Raw genomic sequence first — 19,469 nt, forward strand, 5'->3', positions numbered from 1 at the left:
TATGAATATTATAACATGTTTTTAAGTGATGCGTGTCCCATCGTGAACTCGATCTATGCATTAGACCCTGTTTCATTTGATGGGATGCGGCCGTAGTGATGTTTAGAGCGACGTAATTCAACACTTGATTTGTAATATTATAATTAGAACGCTTGGTTTATAGGTCATAGTCGAGGAAGGCGTATTGTGTTCATTTCCATTGGACTGTGTCAATTCTTATGTTACTAGAATGTCGACATACGCCCGCCACGTCACACTGCCATTATTTCTTTCCGAACATTGTACCTACGTAGTTTAGTTATACTGAATGATGTTAGACACGTTTTATAAAAGTTTTTTACACACGTCAAGTCAATAAAATAGTAGTAGATGATAATTGGTTGTTTCATTTAATTAAATTCCATTAAAATTCCGATTCAATTGCCATATGTCGCCGGCAGGGCTCCGCGAGTGCGGGCCTACGGCGTGACTCATCGCGATGTACTTCAACATACACAACTGACAACACGACGCGAGCGAGTAAAATAATACAACCCAAAACATGAATATTTAAAATTGGTTTTATTGATAAATTTGCAAGAAAAAAAGAAATTAATTGTACATGTCGATTATTGATTGAAAAAATAAAAATATAAGTTCTTAATTCGCACGATATATATAAAAATATAGTTCAACTCAGATCAAGTCATTACCAATATCCTTGTGCAGTTAATCTTATATTTTAACAGAAATGATAATGAAGGAAACATCTAAACCGTAACAATATTTGAACACCTATTATAATTAGTAATTTAACAAAGTTTTTCATAGTAGCAACACAGGCTGGTAATTCACATTTAAATGAGCCAGTAATCATAAAACTTTATCCCATTTACAATAACGATAATTTTTTAAACTTTAGTTTCATTAAGGAATAGTTTTTTATGAGTGCCGACTGCACTCGGACAGACACTGGACACACTACATTTGGTGGGGTGCACTCACCTAAGGCTCACTAATATTTGTTCAAAAGTAATTTGAGTCCTATATGGTGTTGCATAATTAACTTTTCCTTTGATACATTTGTATTATATAACAAGACAATAATATATCTGAAAAAATTTAATGTATTCTTAATTATTAAACATTATACATTGGTTAAGGCCCGCTGGCACAAACTCCAGGACTCCCAAGAGCCTGTTATAACTCACATTCTGGCCTTTCAGAAGTTTCTAAATCAAATAATAATAGTAAATGCTATCATAACATATCTGCTTAGTTCAGACAGACAGAATCACTGGGCAACTTTGTGTCGCTCACAGGAACATTCACTATCAAACGCATATCAAATTTATGACAAAACATTGATACATTCCTGCACCAAAGATAACCAAACAATGTACCAACAATATAACCTACGTAACTTACTCATTACCACATATTTAATATAACAAATGGTTGTATTAACAAACTAATTCTTGACTAAAACAAACTTGTGCAAAATTGTTAAAGCTTATTAACCTACATTTATAATATGACGAGTGATTTACGCAGAACTGAATAAATCATTAGTTTAATTATTATCCTGTTTCTTATAACCACTCATTGTCTGAACTAAGCAGGAATTTTAACAATACTCTAATGACATAATTTATTATCTCTCGTAAAACCGGTTAGAACGTTATATTTAATAAAAATACAAGAGGAAATATTTTAGGCAATTATATTTTACAATATTCTTTCATTATAGCCTTCTATATGAATTGAAATCACAAAGTAAATAGGACATTCAAGTTGTAAACTTCTGAACATGGCGTCATTTACACTATACAAAATGGAATATTGAGAGTGAAACACACACAGAACCTTTGAATGGATCCTCAAATAAAACACTAATTATCAGAATATACACAGACCGAAAAGTAGGGGTCTACTTTATATACTGGTCGGAACGGGACACCGTAGGTGAAGATCTGTGATGCATTTTTCACTCATCTATAGCACTGGACCACTTTAGCTCAACAAATGCACAATTGCAAAATTCTCAAGATATTCAATAACCAACCATGCTCACCCGATCTAGTTTACTTTTGGAACTGTCAAGAGCCAAATCCGGGTACGAGAAGTCTTTCAAATTATTAAATATTTAATACCTAGATGCGTCGGAAGCGCCGCGATCTTTACAGCAGTTGACATGTGAGCGGCTTTTTGATTCTCTTTTTGTTTTCTTCCTTGGGAGATTTTTTGTTGATTTGTCGCACTAGATCGTAGAACACTTCGTTCACACTGATTTTAGCCTTCGCGGAGGTCTCCATAAAAACGCAGTTGAAATGGTTCGCCAGATTAGCGCCCTGTTGCTTGCCAACCACGCGTTCCGCCTCCAAATCACACTTGTTGCCCACTAACACCATCGGCACGTCATCTTTGTCCTTAACCCGCAGGATCTGCTCCCGCAAGTCCTGCAGGTCGTTGAATGTCGATTGCGCTGTTATCGAGTACACTAATACAAATCCTTGCCCATTCTTCATGTATAAGTCCCTCATCGCGGTAAATTGTTCTGTGCCGGCCGTATCAAGAATTTCGAGCATACATTGTTGTCCATCAACTTCCACTTGTTTCCGATAGCTGTCTTCGATAGTGGGGTCGTATTTCTCCACAAAGATGCCTTGTACAAATTGTACTGTCAGGGCGGATTTTCCCACGCCTCCGCTACCTAGCACGACTATTTTGTATTCGCGCATTATTAACTATTTTGAATAACTTGATATATTACACAAAAATCAAAGATCACACTGCTAAAAAGCACATTAACTATTAAGTTGTTGCAAAAAAAACCTTCAACAAGTCAAACCGCCATGACACCGTTAACAGGGCGATGGCTCACTTTATTGGTATTGCCATTATAAACCTCTTTATGATTTTAATTATATAAAACTATTTTTTTTTACTAAAATTATTATTTTCAAGAAACCAAAACAAAAGAACGAAAGAATTCACATTAAAATTATTATTAAAGTTTCTAACAATATTAATTTTATTTATATTATTGAACAAATAAAAGTTCTATAAGCGAAATTTCAGTATGTGTTAATCACATATCAACTATTTTTTTTTTAATTTAACATAAATGATAATATCAATATTTAAATTCTATTACTAAGCTACATAATGTTTGGTTAGCACGTGATAAAATGGCTTTGCAGCACTGAAAAAAATACTTTCATTAGTTAACACAGATAACGCCAGATGGCACTGTTTTATGTTTTCCTTGAAATTCCGATTCCGTATTTAATTCTTAAAATGAACCTGTTTCAAGTTCAACCTACTGTAGGTAGGTAAGTATTGTGTACTTAATAGGAAAGAAACAAGTTTATAATGCGCACACACCCACGCACACACTGAAAACGAATGCAACACTTTGTTTTAGTAAGGATTAATTAAAACAAAACCTAGTAACTAGATATCAACTATGTTTATACTAATGAGAAAGTATAATATCGGAAATATTTTAGTAGTCCCCGAGTTTATAACAATGTCGCTTTGTGCGTCTATCCGTTTGTTTGCAAACTTCTCGTTAAATAAACGTTAGATTTATATGCGATTAACCTAATATCTATTTAGTTACGTCCTCGGGAACTATTACTATACCTAAGTACCTACCTATTTAAAAACATACTAGTTGAAAATTTTGACCTTTTGTATCTAATAAATTGATAACTATACATCATCATGATTATATACTAGACTAGAATACAATTAATTAATGTTCTACTGAATCGCAGGAATAATAAATATACACGGAAAGTATATACTCACGTTGACATTGAGCATTTTAAGTTTAAGAAATGGAACAAAATAAATGTTTTTTGTTCTATATCCTTATAAGAAAATGTAAAAGTTATCACTACTAACTTACTAGTGGTCATAAAATATATAGCGTTGTATTCTTGATTCCAAATGAGTTTCTTGTCAGTTCTACTAATCTACATTCGGACTGAGGTCAGCTGTTCATTCAATACAATTATTTAAAATGACGAAAGGTGATTGTAAAAGCCTACTCGAATAGAATATATTTTTATTTTAATAAATTTAAGAGGACTAGTGACAAAGCTTACACCTATATTTTGACTTGTTTTTCGATCGGTGCAAATATTTACAAGATTACGGTTAATTTTTAAACCATTTACGTACAAAATAAAAACTCAAAAAATCCTTGTATTTTAAGTTTGATGCCTTTGCCTTTTTGTTTTGTGCGCGCCAATGCGCTGCTTTCAGTTCGAAGATTCTTTGTCGAACAGTTTCAGCTTTAAAAATTCCGTAATAGGTTGTCTCGATACTTGAGCTTAGAATTGTTATAATTAAGTTTCATTAATAATAAAACTTAAAGTCGTGAGGCTTTATTAACAGAATGCAAATGGGAAATGACAAAACGATACAAAAATGAAATAACAATTTAAAAAGTAATTTGAATTGGTAATCCCTTAACAGTATATATGAGAACCTCGTTTATTTACATAAGGTTTATTTACATTGAGAACTTAAATAAACATATACGAATCAGAAGTAAAATATCTGCTGTACAAAATATGTTTTTATTTGATGAAGAGACAATTTGGTCACGATAATATTACTCGTTAATTCTGAATTAAAATCCACGAAACCCAATAGTGCATCATCTGACCATCGAGATATATCCATAGATTTTTCTCGCCATCGAGATATCGTCATCCGGGCATTTAACTTTCTAGTTTTTTATTTTTTAAAATGCAAGTGGCAAGTGGTTACCACCGCCTATAGACAATGACACTGTAAGAAACATGAAATATTCCTTACATCGCCCATGTGCCACCAACCTTGGGAACTAAGATGTTATGACCTTTGCGCCTGGAGTCATACTGGCTCTGAGTGAGCCTTTCAAACCGGAACACAACAATAACATGTGATGACAACAATATGTGATGAGTGGGTGGTATGTATCCAGATGGGCTTGCACAAAGCCCTACCACCAAGTGGTTATTAGGCACAAAGTCTTGACAATATCCATGTGATAGAAACTATTAAAAACTGCTAGCATAAAGTTACACACTTTAGTTACCCAATTACGAACTGCCAGCTTTATCAACTGAAGCAGTTTTAAAATGATTAAGATGTCGTGTGACACAAACAATCCACCTGGTGGGAAGTGACACTGCTAATAAACATTGATATTGTATGAAATAATCACCATCTTTACAACACCAATGTGCCACCAACCTTGGATATAATGTCTCTTGTGCCTGTATTTACGTTAGTTCAGTCATCTTTCAAATCGGAACACAACAATACCAAGTATTACTGTTTGACGGTTAAATATAATAAGATGAGTGTGTGATACACCCAGATGGGTGTACAGAAAGCCCTATAACAAAAAAAAAATCTTAGAAAAAATAATTGAATAAATAACTTCACTGCCCATATTTAAATAATACACAAAGTTGTACTATTGAGAATTCTGCCTCGCAATTCATAATAAATAATAATTTAATGGAGCTTAAATAAAAACATTTTCTTTATTGTACGTTTACGCGAACCAACAAATAACAATAACACAAATATTAAAATTGACCAAGAGATTAAAAACATTTAAATATTTTATTTGGTAATAAAAAGCTCACTATAATAAACAAAACATTGAAAATATTTAAAAAACGAATTCGAATATTTTAACAGACGATAAATCCACGGATTGCACGCAATACTGCACAGAGTAAAAAGTATCATTCACAATAAAAGCCAATGACCGTGATGGCGGGAAAGCCATATTTCAATCGTCATCCAATAAACCTTCAATAAACAGATATACTTACGTATTTTTATTTGAAAAAATTCAGCTCACATATAAATTTATTAATATATATTTAGAGGTACTATATATCTATATTTATAAATAGTATAAAACAAAGTTATTTTATTTGTATCTGTATCTCTTCTAAACTACTCAACAGATTTTGATGCGGTTTTCATTAATAGAGAGAGAGCGATAAACGAGGAATGTTTATAACTGTGCGGGTGGTTAAGTCTTTCGAGGTTTAAAACAATGTTCTCGAAAATTGAAGGTCCTTAGAAGGCCCAGGACTATTTTCTCAGGTTATTCGTTATTTAGCCTTATTCTGATAAAAATATTAGTTACCTTGAGCATTATGTGTATATTATATTATATACAGTATATAGTAATCGAAATCACAATAGACACTAATTAATAGTACAAACAACTTAGACAAAATAAAAAGATAAGTCATTTACAATAATAAAAATGTCCATAAACAATATGTCTGCTTTTAGAGCAGTCTATCTTACTAGATATATATAAATAGTTTTGCAAATCACACGCAAACATATAAAAACTTATTCATGCTTTGGTTCAATATTACAGCACTGGTTTAAAGTTAATCTCAAAGGGGTCATAACGGCATGCGAGAGTGTTACGTGTCAGTCTTACCCTCAATCGCGCTAATCGGAATAAAATAAATAAATCACATCAATAAAAATATCAATTTATTTACCGTTTGATTTTGTTTTCATGTTTAATATTTATTGGTAGATAATTTTTTTTAATTATTCCATTCTTGGTGGTAGGGCTTTGTGCAAACCTGTCTGGGTAGGTACCACCCACTCATCAGATATTCTGCCGCTAAGCAGCAATACTTGGTATTGTTGTGTTCCTGGTTGAAGGGTGAGTGAGCCAGTGTAACAGTGTACAGGCACAAGGGACATAACATCTTAGTTCCCGAGGTTAGTGGCGCATTGATGAAGTAAGGGATGGTTAATATTTCTAACAGCACCGATATGTATGGGCGGTGGTGGCCTATTTGCCAGTCCGCCTATTGCAAAACAAAAACTGTTATTTAGTAACCAATATATAGCGAAAGGAAATTCCAACCGTTTCCATTATAATTTTGTTTCTCGTTTCCATTAAAAGTTTGCTCTACGACGACGACTTCTTCATTGAATCGGAATGAACTCCAGTTTTACTTTGAGTGATCGATCTTTGTGGGAATCTGGATTCCTTAACTGGCCGAGATGTTATTCGACCAGTCTATCCATAATCATCATTATTATAGATAGCAATTTCAAGGTTTTCATCCAGAATCCCCTAATCCAAGACCAGTCCATAACGCTGCTTCTGTGTTTATCTTACTTCAAAGGATCATTTCTAAAATCAGTTCTTTCTAGTAATAAATTATACCTATAGCATCAGGATAACTTTGCCCAATAAAGGTAAATTCACTGACTGCATTCGAATGCTTTGTTTGGGTAATAAAAGAAGGGTATTGTTTTATTTGTTCATTCAGTAACAGATTTATGATATCGTTAGCGGTGGCAATTGCACCTGATCCATTTTTACTCGTAATTGCTAACTATGAGGGTAAGAGTAATTGGCAATTGGGTGTCAATGGTTGAGTAAACACCAATGGATTATTATGTTTGTCTTCTTCGATCATGACCACAGTGGTCGAAATTTCTGATACCTAAGTTCTCTAATCAAAACTTAAGTCTGTGTCGGTTTGTGTTTTTAATTTGTGCATTTTGTACTGTTCATTAATGTAATTTCGATACTTAATTTTTCGTTTTATGAGTATTTATTTATTGATGTCAAAGAGCGTTCCCTCACCGGATGTATTTGCTTGTAATGTAACAATCTAAGATTAGATTTGCGTCGAGTCAGTTGTTTTACAATGTCAAAAAGTTTTATAAATAGGAGTTGCGCACTTCTGGCTCTGCTTCTGGGGAGGGACCGCCTTAGACTACTGAAATAAACCGTGAAACGGAATTACAATTTCCCATCAAAGTTAAATAATTCAAAATAATTCCTGTTGTATTTCCTGAGTCTTTCTATGCGGATACCCCCAAGGCAAGAGTGAATAGGCCTTTTCTAGGCAAACGAATTCCAAAACATACTGTATAAGTACCCTTTTACCATCAGGTATGATTAAGTGACCTCAGTTAACCTCATACTGATGACGTCATTTAATTCTCAAAAGATTCATGAATATTATGTTTAATTAATGGAAGAAATCAGTGATATTCAAAATTGGGTCAATTTAATTTTATTACATTTACAAAAATATTTACTTCATTGAATAGAATTTATTTTAACGAAAACGGATTGAGAAAGTATAAACTTCTTCAACAGATTGACCTGGGTTGAATAAAATATATTTTTAATACTTAGTTCCGAAATAAAATACTAATATACGGTGTAAATATTTATTGTACGTAAATTGCCTCAACGTGTCGCGTCTAAGCCTGACCCATTTCATATAACTTTAACCATTTCATAGAAATGCAGGATTGTTGAGTGTCATGTACAAATCGGCTTTACGTACCCGAAATTAAGGATCTATAACATTTTATGATTAAAGTTTTAGATTGTTTTTGGTATAGGGGTGGTGTTTTATTTGTGACAGAGTTCAAGGTTTTTAATTTTGTTCCATTTTTAAGATTATTTTCTTTTGAAATATTGATGTGTTAATTTAAAAAAAAAATATGCTGTTAAATTTAATTTTTAGATACGCCGTCTCAATTTCGTATATGTTAAAACGAGTTATGTTTCTGATATTTCTTGTATATTGAAATAATTTAAACTATTGACTAATAGAAAGATTAATACCAAAAATTTTTTATTACAGAACAACTGTTTATAACTGAACGATCCTTTAATCATTTTTTTTAAATGAATCGAAAAATAGCAGCATTCTTTGAGGTAAGTATAGTTTATACTATCAGTTAAATGAAATTGGAAAATCGAAGTTTTTCTTTATTTGCTGAAAAGGCATTCAAATCAGAGGGTTATCATGTTGCTGAAAAGTTGAACATATATGACACCCGAAAACGACCAACGCACTGGTTGGACAAGGAGAGCAGCCAAGCCCACTGTTCAAGCTGATTGTTAATGCAGGACGAACATGTGCCGCCATTGTTTATTACAAGTTCTCAAGACCTGTCACAACAATTACTACAGAGGAGTAAAGAATTGCAAATAATAGGTAAACTCAATGTTAAACAATCGAGTTTTGTCAATTGTTCTAAGCGACTTCGCATTGACAATGATCTTCCTTTATCCATAAACCGTACAATGGACCGCAAAACTACAGCAGTTGGAATGGAAACACTTCATCATCCGCAGTACTCGTTAGAACTTGCTCTGATCATTTCAATTCTTTTCGAAACTGAAACTTTTTACACGAGAATTTTTTTAAATACGAAATACTTCGATTCCAGTCCCCAGGATTATTATACCATTGGCAAAAAAGTAAAAAAAAATATTTTAGTTTATAAAACGAATCTAAATAGTACTACGCTATTATGTAATATTTAAATAACTTATATGCTAAGTTTATTTAAAATTAATAAATTGAATAGCCTTAAGAAATACATACATTTATTTCAAAAACATGTTCATACTTCAGCTCCTCAAAATAGGGTTATCGTAATAGAAATGGTTTTAGTGAAGTATTTGTTTATTGTTGTTGTTAAATAGCTTAATAATTCTGGCAACCCTATAATGTTATTACTGTCCGCTGACCTATACAAAATAATTAGGTTAGTGGTTTTTGCGTGTTAATATCATATTTAATTACTCTTTTGTTTCATTACTTACAAATTTATTATTTAATAAAAATGTTTCATTAATTATTTATTATTATGGTTAAAAGAGAATTTTGATTTTGTACTTGTGTAGTAGTTGTATTAAGTGTGCTTTTTTATATTGATAATATGTAGGCATGATTACGTAACTCTTAACCAACCAAAAACCAACTTTGGTAACTTTGATGTTATGTCTCTTGTGCCTGTAGTTACACTTTGTTTGTTTTCCACACTCTTCAAACTGGTATACAACAATAGTAAGTATTGTTGTTTGGTGGTAGAATATGTTGAGTGGGGGCACCTACTCAGATGGAATTCCACAAACTCTTTCCATAAACCCTTCATCTTCATCAGGTATCGCGTAAATGCGTCGAAGGGGCAAATCCAAAACTATTACTGAAAAGTGCTTAAAGGCATCTCCCTCATTTGGTTTCGGGTTCATCATTATATTTTTGAAAAGTAGTCTCTCCTAGATCATTCATTGACATATTTATGCGAGAGAATAAAATATCGTACTAATTTAATCCGACACGATGGCAATCAGGAGAAAAATCTTGAAAAATCTAATAGTTTGTTATTTTGATTTTCTCGTTATTTGATCCGAGAATATGTAGATCTACAGCAATGTAATCTAGCTAATATTCTAATAGCAAAACCATGTCACTTTTTTCTGCTCCCACGTAGCACGGAGCAACGGCTTGACGTGATTTACATAAAGATAGTGTAGGACAAGAGGAGGAGGAGTGACATAAGCTACTTTATAACTCGGAAAAATGCAAGTTCCTACGAGAAAGGTATAACGTTATTATGTAATTAACATTTCATTCTAAAAAGGCTGAAAGGACTTCGATGAAAAGTTAAAACAGAGGTGCTTTAGATCTCAAAGAAAACGTAGGATGCGTTTTTATCTCTTTACGATTACAGTTGAATGGATTTTGATGAAATGTGGTTGAGAGGGTTCTTAGATGTCGGGATAACAGAAAGAGGCCTTTAACTCGAAATACATTAAGTATTTCCTGGCTATTCAAAATTGGCTTCAATTTCCAATATATTCTAATGGTATTTAAATTTGTCAAAATTCTGATTTAATTTATTTTTAGGATGTTTTGCGTAAAACATTTGTTTTATTTTTGTATTATTTAGCGCTTATTATTTTATTATTATTTAAATATTCGTCTCTTATTCCAAATTATGTCTCTGTTGTCTCTGGTGACGAGAGCTGGTTCATTTTTTGCCCAAAAGGTTGGTATACCGATTCAACGGGGAAATGCCGCTAGTATTCTTGCCACCATTCCACGCGGTCATGATTTGTACAGTAAATATTTTTAATTTTTTATTTATTTTTTAAATTTTCTATTTAGTTAAGGCTTGTTAATAATACCTATGTAAATAGTTTATATATTTTACTTATCAGTAACTAGTACTTATTATGTTTAGTCTGTAGTCGTCCCAATGGCCCATTTTGTGGATAAAATTTCGTCTATGAAAGCGGCTAATCCAAAAACGCACGAAGCATTCGTTAGCAGTATTATACCCAAATGTAACATTAATATTTGAAGTAATTTGCGCAGCATGCCGTCCGAACACGTTTTTGACAATTTTTATCAATTTCTGAACAAAAATATAATATATTTTTATATAATATTTATTTTTTCTTAATAATACGTTTATTTTTTATTATATATCTTTAGATATTGGTTTTATACTAAAAATATTAACCATCCCGTATATCGATTTTTTTTCTACATTATCGAAACACACGCTTTTTGGCCGTAATAAAAATCCAAAAATGTTGTCAGTTCTTATGGGTTTATCTTCCAAACGGCAGTTTTAAATTTGAAATGCTCAAAGTTAGATAACTTTACAAGACGTGTTAGTCTACTTGGAGCACATTTAAAAATTTACATTAATTCTAAATCAATTAACAAAAGAACTAAAATCAAATATTTTGAAGTATTTCATTTCAGTTGATGCTGATTTTATTCTGTTCAATTCTTAGTTTAATTATTGTAAAGTACAATTTTCAACAGAGGCCAGTCGTACGACGGAACAAAGGCGGCTAAGTGAAACTCGTGGAACTAACTTTGTGGGTACCTATTGTTGACAATCTGTTTGTTGGTTTTGGACGGACTATTTTGCTATAATCTTGTTTGTTATTTTAAATAAGATTCGACCAAGTAAAAGAGAGTTAAAAATAATGTTGTGTTGTGTTGATATATTAAATGAATATTATATATATTTAGGAGATTCCTTTATCCATAAAACTGGCTAGAACTTGAATTAAACCGTCATTAATATTCTTTTTCGGCTCCGGCGGGAGGTCGACACTAACGAGACATGTAGTTAACATTAATTAAAAGTGTTTGTGTTTTTCGATTTTGTAAGTTAAATTGAAGAAGTAGTGCTCTCCAATATGTACGATTTGGTGGTTTTTTTATTTTAAGAATTCGAAGTTAGAGCTATTCTTTGGTTGGTTAGTAAATTGTTTTAAGTAGTAATCTATTTAAAATTATAGTTTCATTGTATTGGTAAATAGGTGTACAAAGTATGAACACATGAGCATCTAAGTGCGTTCCCCAAATGTGACAGCGAACTTTAGATAAATATACTTTTCTATCATTAGTGGTGTAACTATTTCTTCTAATTCATATAAATGTAAAAAAATGGCTCAAAGTTATCTATTCATAAAAATATTTACAATCGGCAAATATATTTTGTTATACACATATATGTAAATAAGGATTTAATTTAACTTATTTTATCAAGTCTCAGTAGGTACCACCCAACATAATATATTCTACCGTCATGCAACAATAATATTGTGGTATACCGATTTGTACGAGAACCAATTTAACTAGACATAAGGACAATGAACTTAACGTCCTTGTTCCCAAGATTGGTGGCGTATTGAAGCTAAGTGATGGTGAATATTTCTATTCGCTGTGATGACCACTTACCATTAGGATGTTAGGAGGCACATCTGTAAGCCCCCTACCAGTTTAAAAGAAAAAAATGTTTAGCAATTAGCCATAACTTATTATATATATTTATTTACACTAGAACCTATTTACATACTTATGAAAAGGACACAGTATATTCTAAAATTGACGTCCATGATACAATTTATTAATAATGATAAGTTATTTTTCTATTTTGCCCGACGTTTCGTGACAGTTACGCCAGCTGTCGTGCTCACGAGCTGGATGTCAACGTCAACTGTCAGGTCGCGGCCAAAACCAGAATACAATATATGTATATATATACTAATAAATGAATGAGGAGACTGAAAAAAAGTACTAAACTAAAATACAAAACTTATACCAGAAAAGGAGCGCGTTTCGGAAGGTTTTCAGGCTTAATATTATAGTCTACTAGCGACCCGCCCCGACTTCGCACAGGTGCAATGCTGATACAAAATATACTACATTCTGTAGTATATTTTGTATCAGCCTTTGTATGTCGTTATATCCGTTTACAGTTTTTACAGTAATTTCAGGGCCTCGCTCCGTAAATAAGCCATTATTTCTGGGTGGGTTATCCTTAAAAGATAGTCATATGCCATCGCAGACTTTTTTGTATACCTTTTTAAGGTGTACATTATTTTGATCTATAATATAAGCGCAAAAAACGATATTTATTTACGACATTACATTAGAAACTTTTAAAATTATGATTGTTCCTCTTCTATATTATGCATGTATTATACGTATAAACCTTCCTCTTGAATTACTCTATCTATTAAAACCGCATCAAAATACATTGCGTAGTTTTAAAGATCTAAGCATACATAGGGACGGGCAGATAAACAGCGGGTAGTGAGTTTATGTAATGAAGTAGCTGCGTTTTGCAGTTACGTAATTCGCTTTAAGACTACTGACGTGATAAGCATCAGTATCATGTTCTTTTAGATACAAGCATAAATTTTATGTCGAAAGTTTTAAATGTTCAATTATCAAAATCTATTCTTAATTTCATTATAAAATGTCAATCCGCTTGAAAGCTGTAATACATCCAAGTATACATACTAATAATAATATTAAGTGATTTTATAATATAAAATGCTTTCATTTGTGACTTTGATAATATAAATAATGTTAAGTAATTGGAGTTTTCAATATTGTTTAAAATATATTTGTGTTCAATTATAGGGGTTTGTCAAACCCCCTTGTAACTTGACTGTAAGTGGGGGTTATAAACCATTCCTTACATCGCCAATACTTCACCAATATTGGGAACTAAGATGTTCCTATAGTTACACTGGCAATGACTATTCAAATCAGAAGACCACAACAAGAAGTATTGATGTTTGGTGATAGAATATCTGATGAGTGGTGGTATCTACTTGCAAAAAATCCTACCACCAAGCACATAATTTATGTCGTTATTCGTGGCTATTTATTTTATGTTCACGTTGGATTGAAAACAAGTGTGTGCAACTCAATGTAGTTGACTAAAGTGAAACTTTGCATCAGTTTTGAGATATTGCGCTCACATTCGACTTTCATCGCATCAAAAAAGGTTTTACTTGAAAAAAACATTATGTACGTTAATAAAAAAATCACAAATAGAAGAAAATGGCAACCCTTAAGTATAACAATATCCTATATTAAAATTAATTAATAGTCAACGCTATTCATTAACGTAATTTAACTTTTGATATTTAGTTGTTACTTATCACTAAGTTATGAGAAAGTATTTAATTAAAACATTTTACGTTTCCAATGTAACCGAAGCAAAAGTTTCGTTCACTCTTTCATCAGAATTTCACAGTGAATACGTAATTAATCTTCAAAAGTATGACGTTTCTTACAAAGGTATCACTTTGGGGGGAGAGTTATCAAATATCGAAGTCGGAGGCAACGAAGTGCATCGACTCAAAGGCGAGAAGGCAACTCGCCTGCAACTTTTAATTGCAAAGTTTGATTTAATTTGAGTGAACATCCTTCCTGGCACAATATAGCGAGAATGAGTCAAGCTGTTCCATTGTATAATGGAATTCGATTTTAAGTTCGTTTGCTTTCACAAACTGGACTGAGGCTACTTACGAACGGATAAAGATAAGTGTGAAAGTAAGTCAGGAGAATTTGGAAAATAAGTTTGCCGTTTGACGAGAAACTTGTGTATTATTCTCAATTTATTTATTTTTTATACAACTTGTCGTTGTTTTACGGGCTTGCTTATGAGGTTATATGAGCTTATGAAGATACGCCGGTTGGCCCAATAAAAGTTATTAAGTTTTTCCATCCGAAAATTCTCAATTGCAGCGCGATTTTGGACAGTTTTCATACAATGTTACACGTAAAGGCATTAGTCCTGTGGCTGATCTCTCTGCGGTCGTATCGGATTTCCGTCGCATCCGATTATGAGAGTAACCTGTGTTTGCGAACGTTAAGTATGTACAATACCCCCGAGGCATCCTTCCCTGCGTTATGTTTGTCATACGGGGTCCGATCCATTTTTCGTCACATGTAACAAACCAATTCACCAAGTCAAGGCAAACTTTGATACGATTTTATTATTGGTTAGTGATATCATACGATACTCACTTTCTGTTTTTTTTTTATCTTTCCAATTTGATGGAAATAAATTTGTATAGTTATAAAACACTTACGTCTTCAGCTGCTTCCTTCAACGTTGTTTGAGATAAATCTGCTGTCAATAGGGATTTAAATTTATCGATATCACTCTGTTGACCAACGGGGAACAACTTTAACATTGTAGTTTTTAGAACGCAAGCAATGAAAAAAACCTTGCGTTATATTGCCGTTCCTGGTCCATATACATTATTGATATTATGGTCTTCTAAACTGCGTTAGTATTACGACTGAGCTCGTCTTCGAAAAATCGAATGACAGGATAATAAACGAACAATTGAGTATTTGAAAGAAATATCATAACAATGTTATTAAACAAAATTTGAATTTGAAAATCGAAGTAGATATTTTTTTTCACATTAGCCAGTCTTAAGTCAGTAATTTAATTGGAGAAGAACTAATATAGGGTATGTTCGGGTAAGCGATCATGTTTTAATCGATTTTCAGCCTTCATACTGCTATATTTCGGCTTAAAGCGTAATTGAGCCGTTGCTCCTATTAAAGATAACAGGAAAACATAGATTCTATTGTCCAACAATAGAACTCCACTAACGGTGCTAAGAATGATTTATATTAATTCTTAATGTACCAAGCCCATTATTTTGTCTGGCTTACTACCGTCGGACTTATTGTCATAAAAAATATTCAAAACTATAATATGACTTTGTTTAGCGATTGTTATTATTGTGATCTGCTATTTACGGTCTGACTCGTATCTGCCATAACGTGGAATGGCATGATGATCTCTTATTCCATCAATCCAATACTCCGCCGCCTCTTTTTACTCCCTAGTATACTTGGAGCATATACTATGTACTCCATTGTTGAATTAAGCCTTTTAGGCAATTTTATGTCGTCGTAACTAGAACGAATACTTTCTAGAATATATTAACCGGGTATATGTTGAATTTGATAGACAAAGTTATTATAAATTGAACAATGAATGAAAATTAGTAAAGTAAATTTTATTTAGAATAAACTCGATTAAAAACCTGAGATCCGAACAAAAATGATAGTAAAACATTTAAAAAATGGCTATTGAGGGTTAAAAAAATTACCAAACAACATAATACAGTTTTATTTTTATTAAATTAATTAATTTTTTTTTAAATGGGCCACCTGATTGTAAGTGATCACCGCCCATAGCACCACACATTGGCAGTGTAAGAAATATTAACCATACCTTACATCGCCAATGCGCCACCAACGTTGGAACCTTGGGATGTTGGGTTTCTTGTGCCTGTAGTTACACTGGCTCACATATTATTCATCGTACTATCGTAAAAATTGTTTTTTTCAAATAGAATATTTAAAGAAACAAGGCATAAAGACACATCAATTTATAGTCTAGCACTAACGAGTCAATAGAATTTTTACTATTTCATTATTTATCCCGAGAAATCAAAGACATAGATTATATGAAGTAAAAAGGATGGAATAAAATAGATTAACTTTACCGATTTCCTATAAAGTATTCGACAGAGCAATAACAAGACGGTAAATAAATGATAAGAAGCAGATTAAACAAATAAAATATTCCTTATTATGTAATAACTTAGCATCCAGTGTGAAGTTGAAGCAGAATTATAGATTCGCAGCTGACGTCATAGTTATAGAGGAACATGACGTAGGCGACGTCGGGGAAACTAACTGCTGACACAGCATTATTATTTAGGTTAGAATATATACATTGTAAAAAACAAAGTCGCTTCCCGTCGTCTATTGTACGTGATCTTTAAAGGGTAATTCTCTAAATCTGACAACATTCCATGTCCAACCGATTTTTTTCATATTCAATATATTTTTATTCGGGTTTTATTATTTCAATCAAAAAATATATACATATTATGTTTTACTTTTGCACTAACTTTTGAGTTTTAGCTAAAAAAAAATATCTAAATACATAGAAAACTCACTACCCTCGTCCAGGCACTACTCCGAGTGATAAAATGTTTTTTTAAATAAATTTAGTACAAAGTATGAAAAAACAACAATGGCGAAAACAGAAAATTCTTTGCATAATGATAATATCGATTTTATTATCGTTATATCATGATGTGAGAACTCTAGCTTCTACTTACAATAGAGTTTTAAGATCAAACCAGTGATAAAATCACTTTGTTCCAATGGACGTTTTTGTTCAAGTTAGTAAGGTTCAATTCAATAGTTAAAGTTCAAACGGTGTCTACGAATAAAAAGAGATGGTGGGGTACCAGGTTGGAACGAAGTTTTGCTTTTTATATATATTATAATATATTACCACAATAAGTTCTCGAGAACAACAGCTATAAGATGTACTGGGATAGAACTTTAGTTACCGATAAAACTTATTACGACAATAGACCAGGCATCACGATATTAGACAAACAAAACAGTTCAGTTTATTTAATAGATATATACCTATATAACAATTTAAAATACTGATAACTTTACAACATTTTCTGCCTCGCACAACCACTCTGTACAACCAGCTTTCGCCGTCGGCTATTCCAAACCGATACGACTTGGGAACCTTAAAAAAAAGACCTTTCTTAAAGGCCGGCAACGCATCTGCAAGCCTCCTGGTGTTACAGTTGTCCATGGGTGGTAGTAGTCACTTTACATCGGTGAGCATTCTATCCGTTTGCCACATATACCATAAAAGAAAACTTAATTAACGCATTCACCGAAAAAATGTCTGACTACACTGATTTATCCATAGAAATAAAAACACAATGGGAGGTAAAAAATAAAACAAAATGGTGCCTATAGTTCTATCCTTCACATGAGTTATATCTCACACTCTCCATGCCAGTTTTAATCGCTGAACATCCTTAGATCTATATTATTATATTAAATTGTGAACAAAATATAATATATCTTGATTAATATTCCAGTACAGCCTAAAGTTGTTATTTTATTATTGTAGAAAAACTATTTTTGATACTTACGTGTATCCCTTTGTATATTATTTAAAAATATTTTAGGTATATATAAATATACGTCCTTTTTCATAATTATTATTTTGACATCATACATAAAAAAAAAACTATTTTTAAAGTGAACTCCTTAGACGCCGTGGGTAATTTTTGGTAGGGGAAAATATACATAATATAAACACTAATTATTGTTAATTAGTTTTATTTTAATGACTTATTCTAATAAATATAAATTCAAATAAATAATTTCAATTGAGTTTTATTAATATTTGATATTGGACTTTTGCAGCCTATCACATGTTCAGGTTTAATATATTTTGTAAAATAATCTATAATTATTGCTTAGAGTTTTTAGTAGATTTGAAAACCAGACCGATGTTAAAAATCTCAATGAACAAATCATATACAGGATGAAGGTAAGTTCAATCGTTTTACAAAATAAGAAGATACTGTGCCAAAAGTAACTTTCAGTAATTTTAACATTGTATATATTACTCTAATCAAAGAAACATTTTAAAAGTCTTCCTTTGATCCTTACGATAGATCGTGTCACTTTTATAATGGCATGGAAGACCATCTACTATAAAATTGCCAGGACGTCAATGTCACTTTTGGGTACTTCTTACATATCTAAGTATTCTTCTAATACTTTTGGATATTTTTGTTTAAATTTTATGTCATTTTAAAAATAATTTAACTGTATATCATCTTTTGGTTTTCTCTTTTCTACTTTAACAAAATTCAGTAATCCTTCTTCTTTGCCAGCTCAACTTGCTTAATTCTATATTTATACCAAGTAGGGCTGTCACTCTTTATAAGCAACCGTAAACGTAGGTAATTTGTTTCTTGGTCATTTAGCGTCTCGTTGTAATTATTCTATCTAAATTCTGTTATTTAAAATTTTGACATATGTTTAATAAGTAAAAATTCCATTCGCTTTAATGAATTCCTGATGTGTCGCTTTTAAACGAATACTATACGAATACATAATCAGCCTGTAAATTTCCCACTGCTGGGCTAAGGCCTCCTCTCCCGTTGAGGAGAAGGTATGGAGCATATTCCACCACGCTGCTCCAATGCGGGTTGGTGGAATACACATGTGGCAGAATTTCGTTGAAATTACACACATGCAAGTTTCCTCACGATGTTTCCTTCACCGCCGAGCACGAGATGAATTATAAACACAAATGAAGCACATGAAAATTCAGTGGTGCCTGCCTGGGTTTGAACTCGAAATCATCGGTTAAGATGCACGCGTTCTAACCACTGGGCCATCTCGGCTCAACTATACGAATATTTACCGAATATACCACATTCATTCATTGTTTTGGACACCGAGACGAACTTTTCA

The 19,469-nt window shown here is 32.3% G+C and overlaps 1 protein-coding gene across 1 annotated transcript; it reads right to left on the minus strand.

Moving 5' to 3' along the window:
* Positions 1-538: 538 nt before the first annotated feature.
* LOC113398456 (ras-related protein Rap1) lies at positions 539-2,877 on the minus strand. The gene has a single exon (XM_026637202.2). The coding sequence runs from the start codon at positions 2,718-2,720 to the stop codon at positions 2,160-2,162; it is 561 nt and encodes a 186-aa protein (XP_026492987.1). The 5' UTR covers positions 2,721-2,877; the 3' UTR covers positions 539-2,159.
* Between the last annotated feature and the right edge of the window lie 16,592 nt (positions 2,878-19,469).

Source organism: Vanessa tameamea, chromosome 12, assembly GCF_037043105.1.
Source record: "Vanessa tameamea isolate UH-Manoa-2023 chromosome 12, ilVanTame1 primary haplotype, whole genome shotgun sequence".
NCBI classification, from domain to species: Eukaryota; Metazoa; Arthropoda; class Insecta; order Lepidoptera; family Nymphalidae; genus Vanessa; species Vanessa tameamea.

Bases quoted from the DNA above. Each gene is read 5' to 3' on its own strand.
- LOC113398456 (XM_026637202.2), bottom strand. From the start codon at position 2,720: ATGCGCGAATACAAAATAGTCGTGCTAGGTAGCGGAGGCGTGGGAAAA.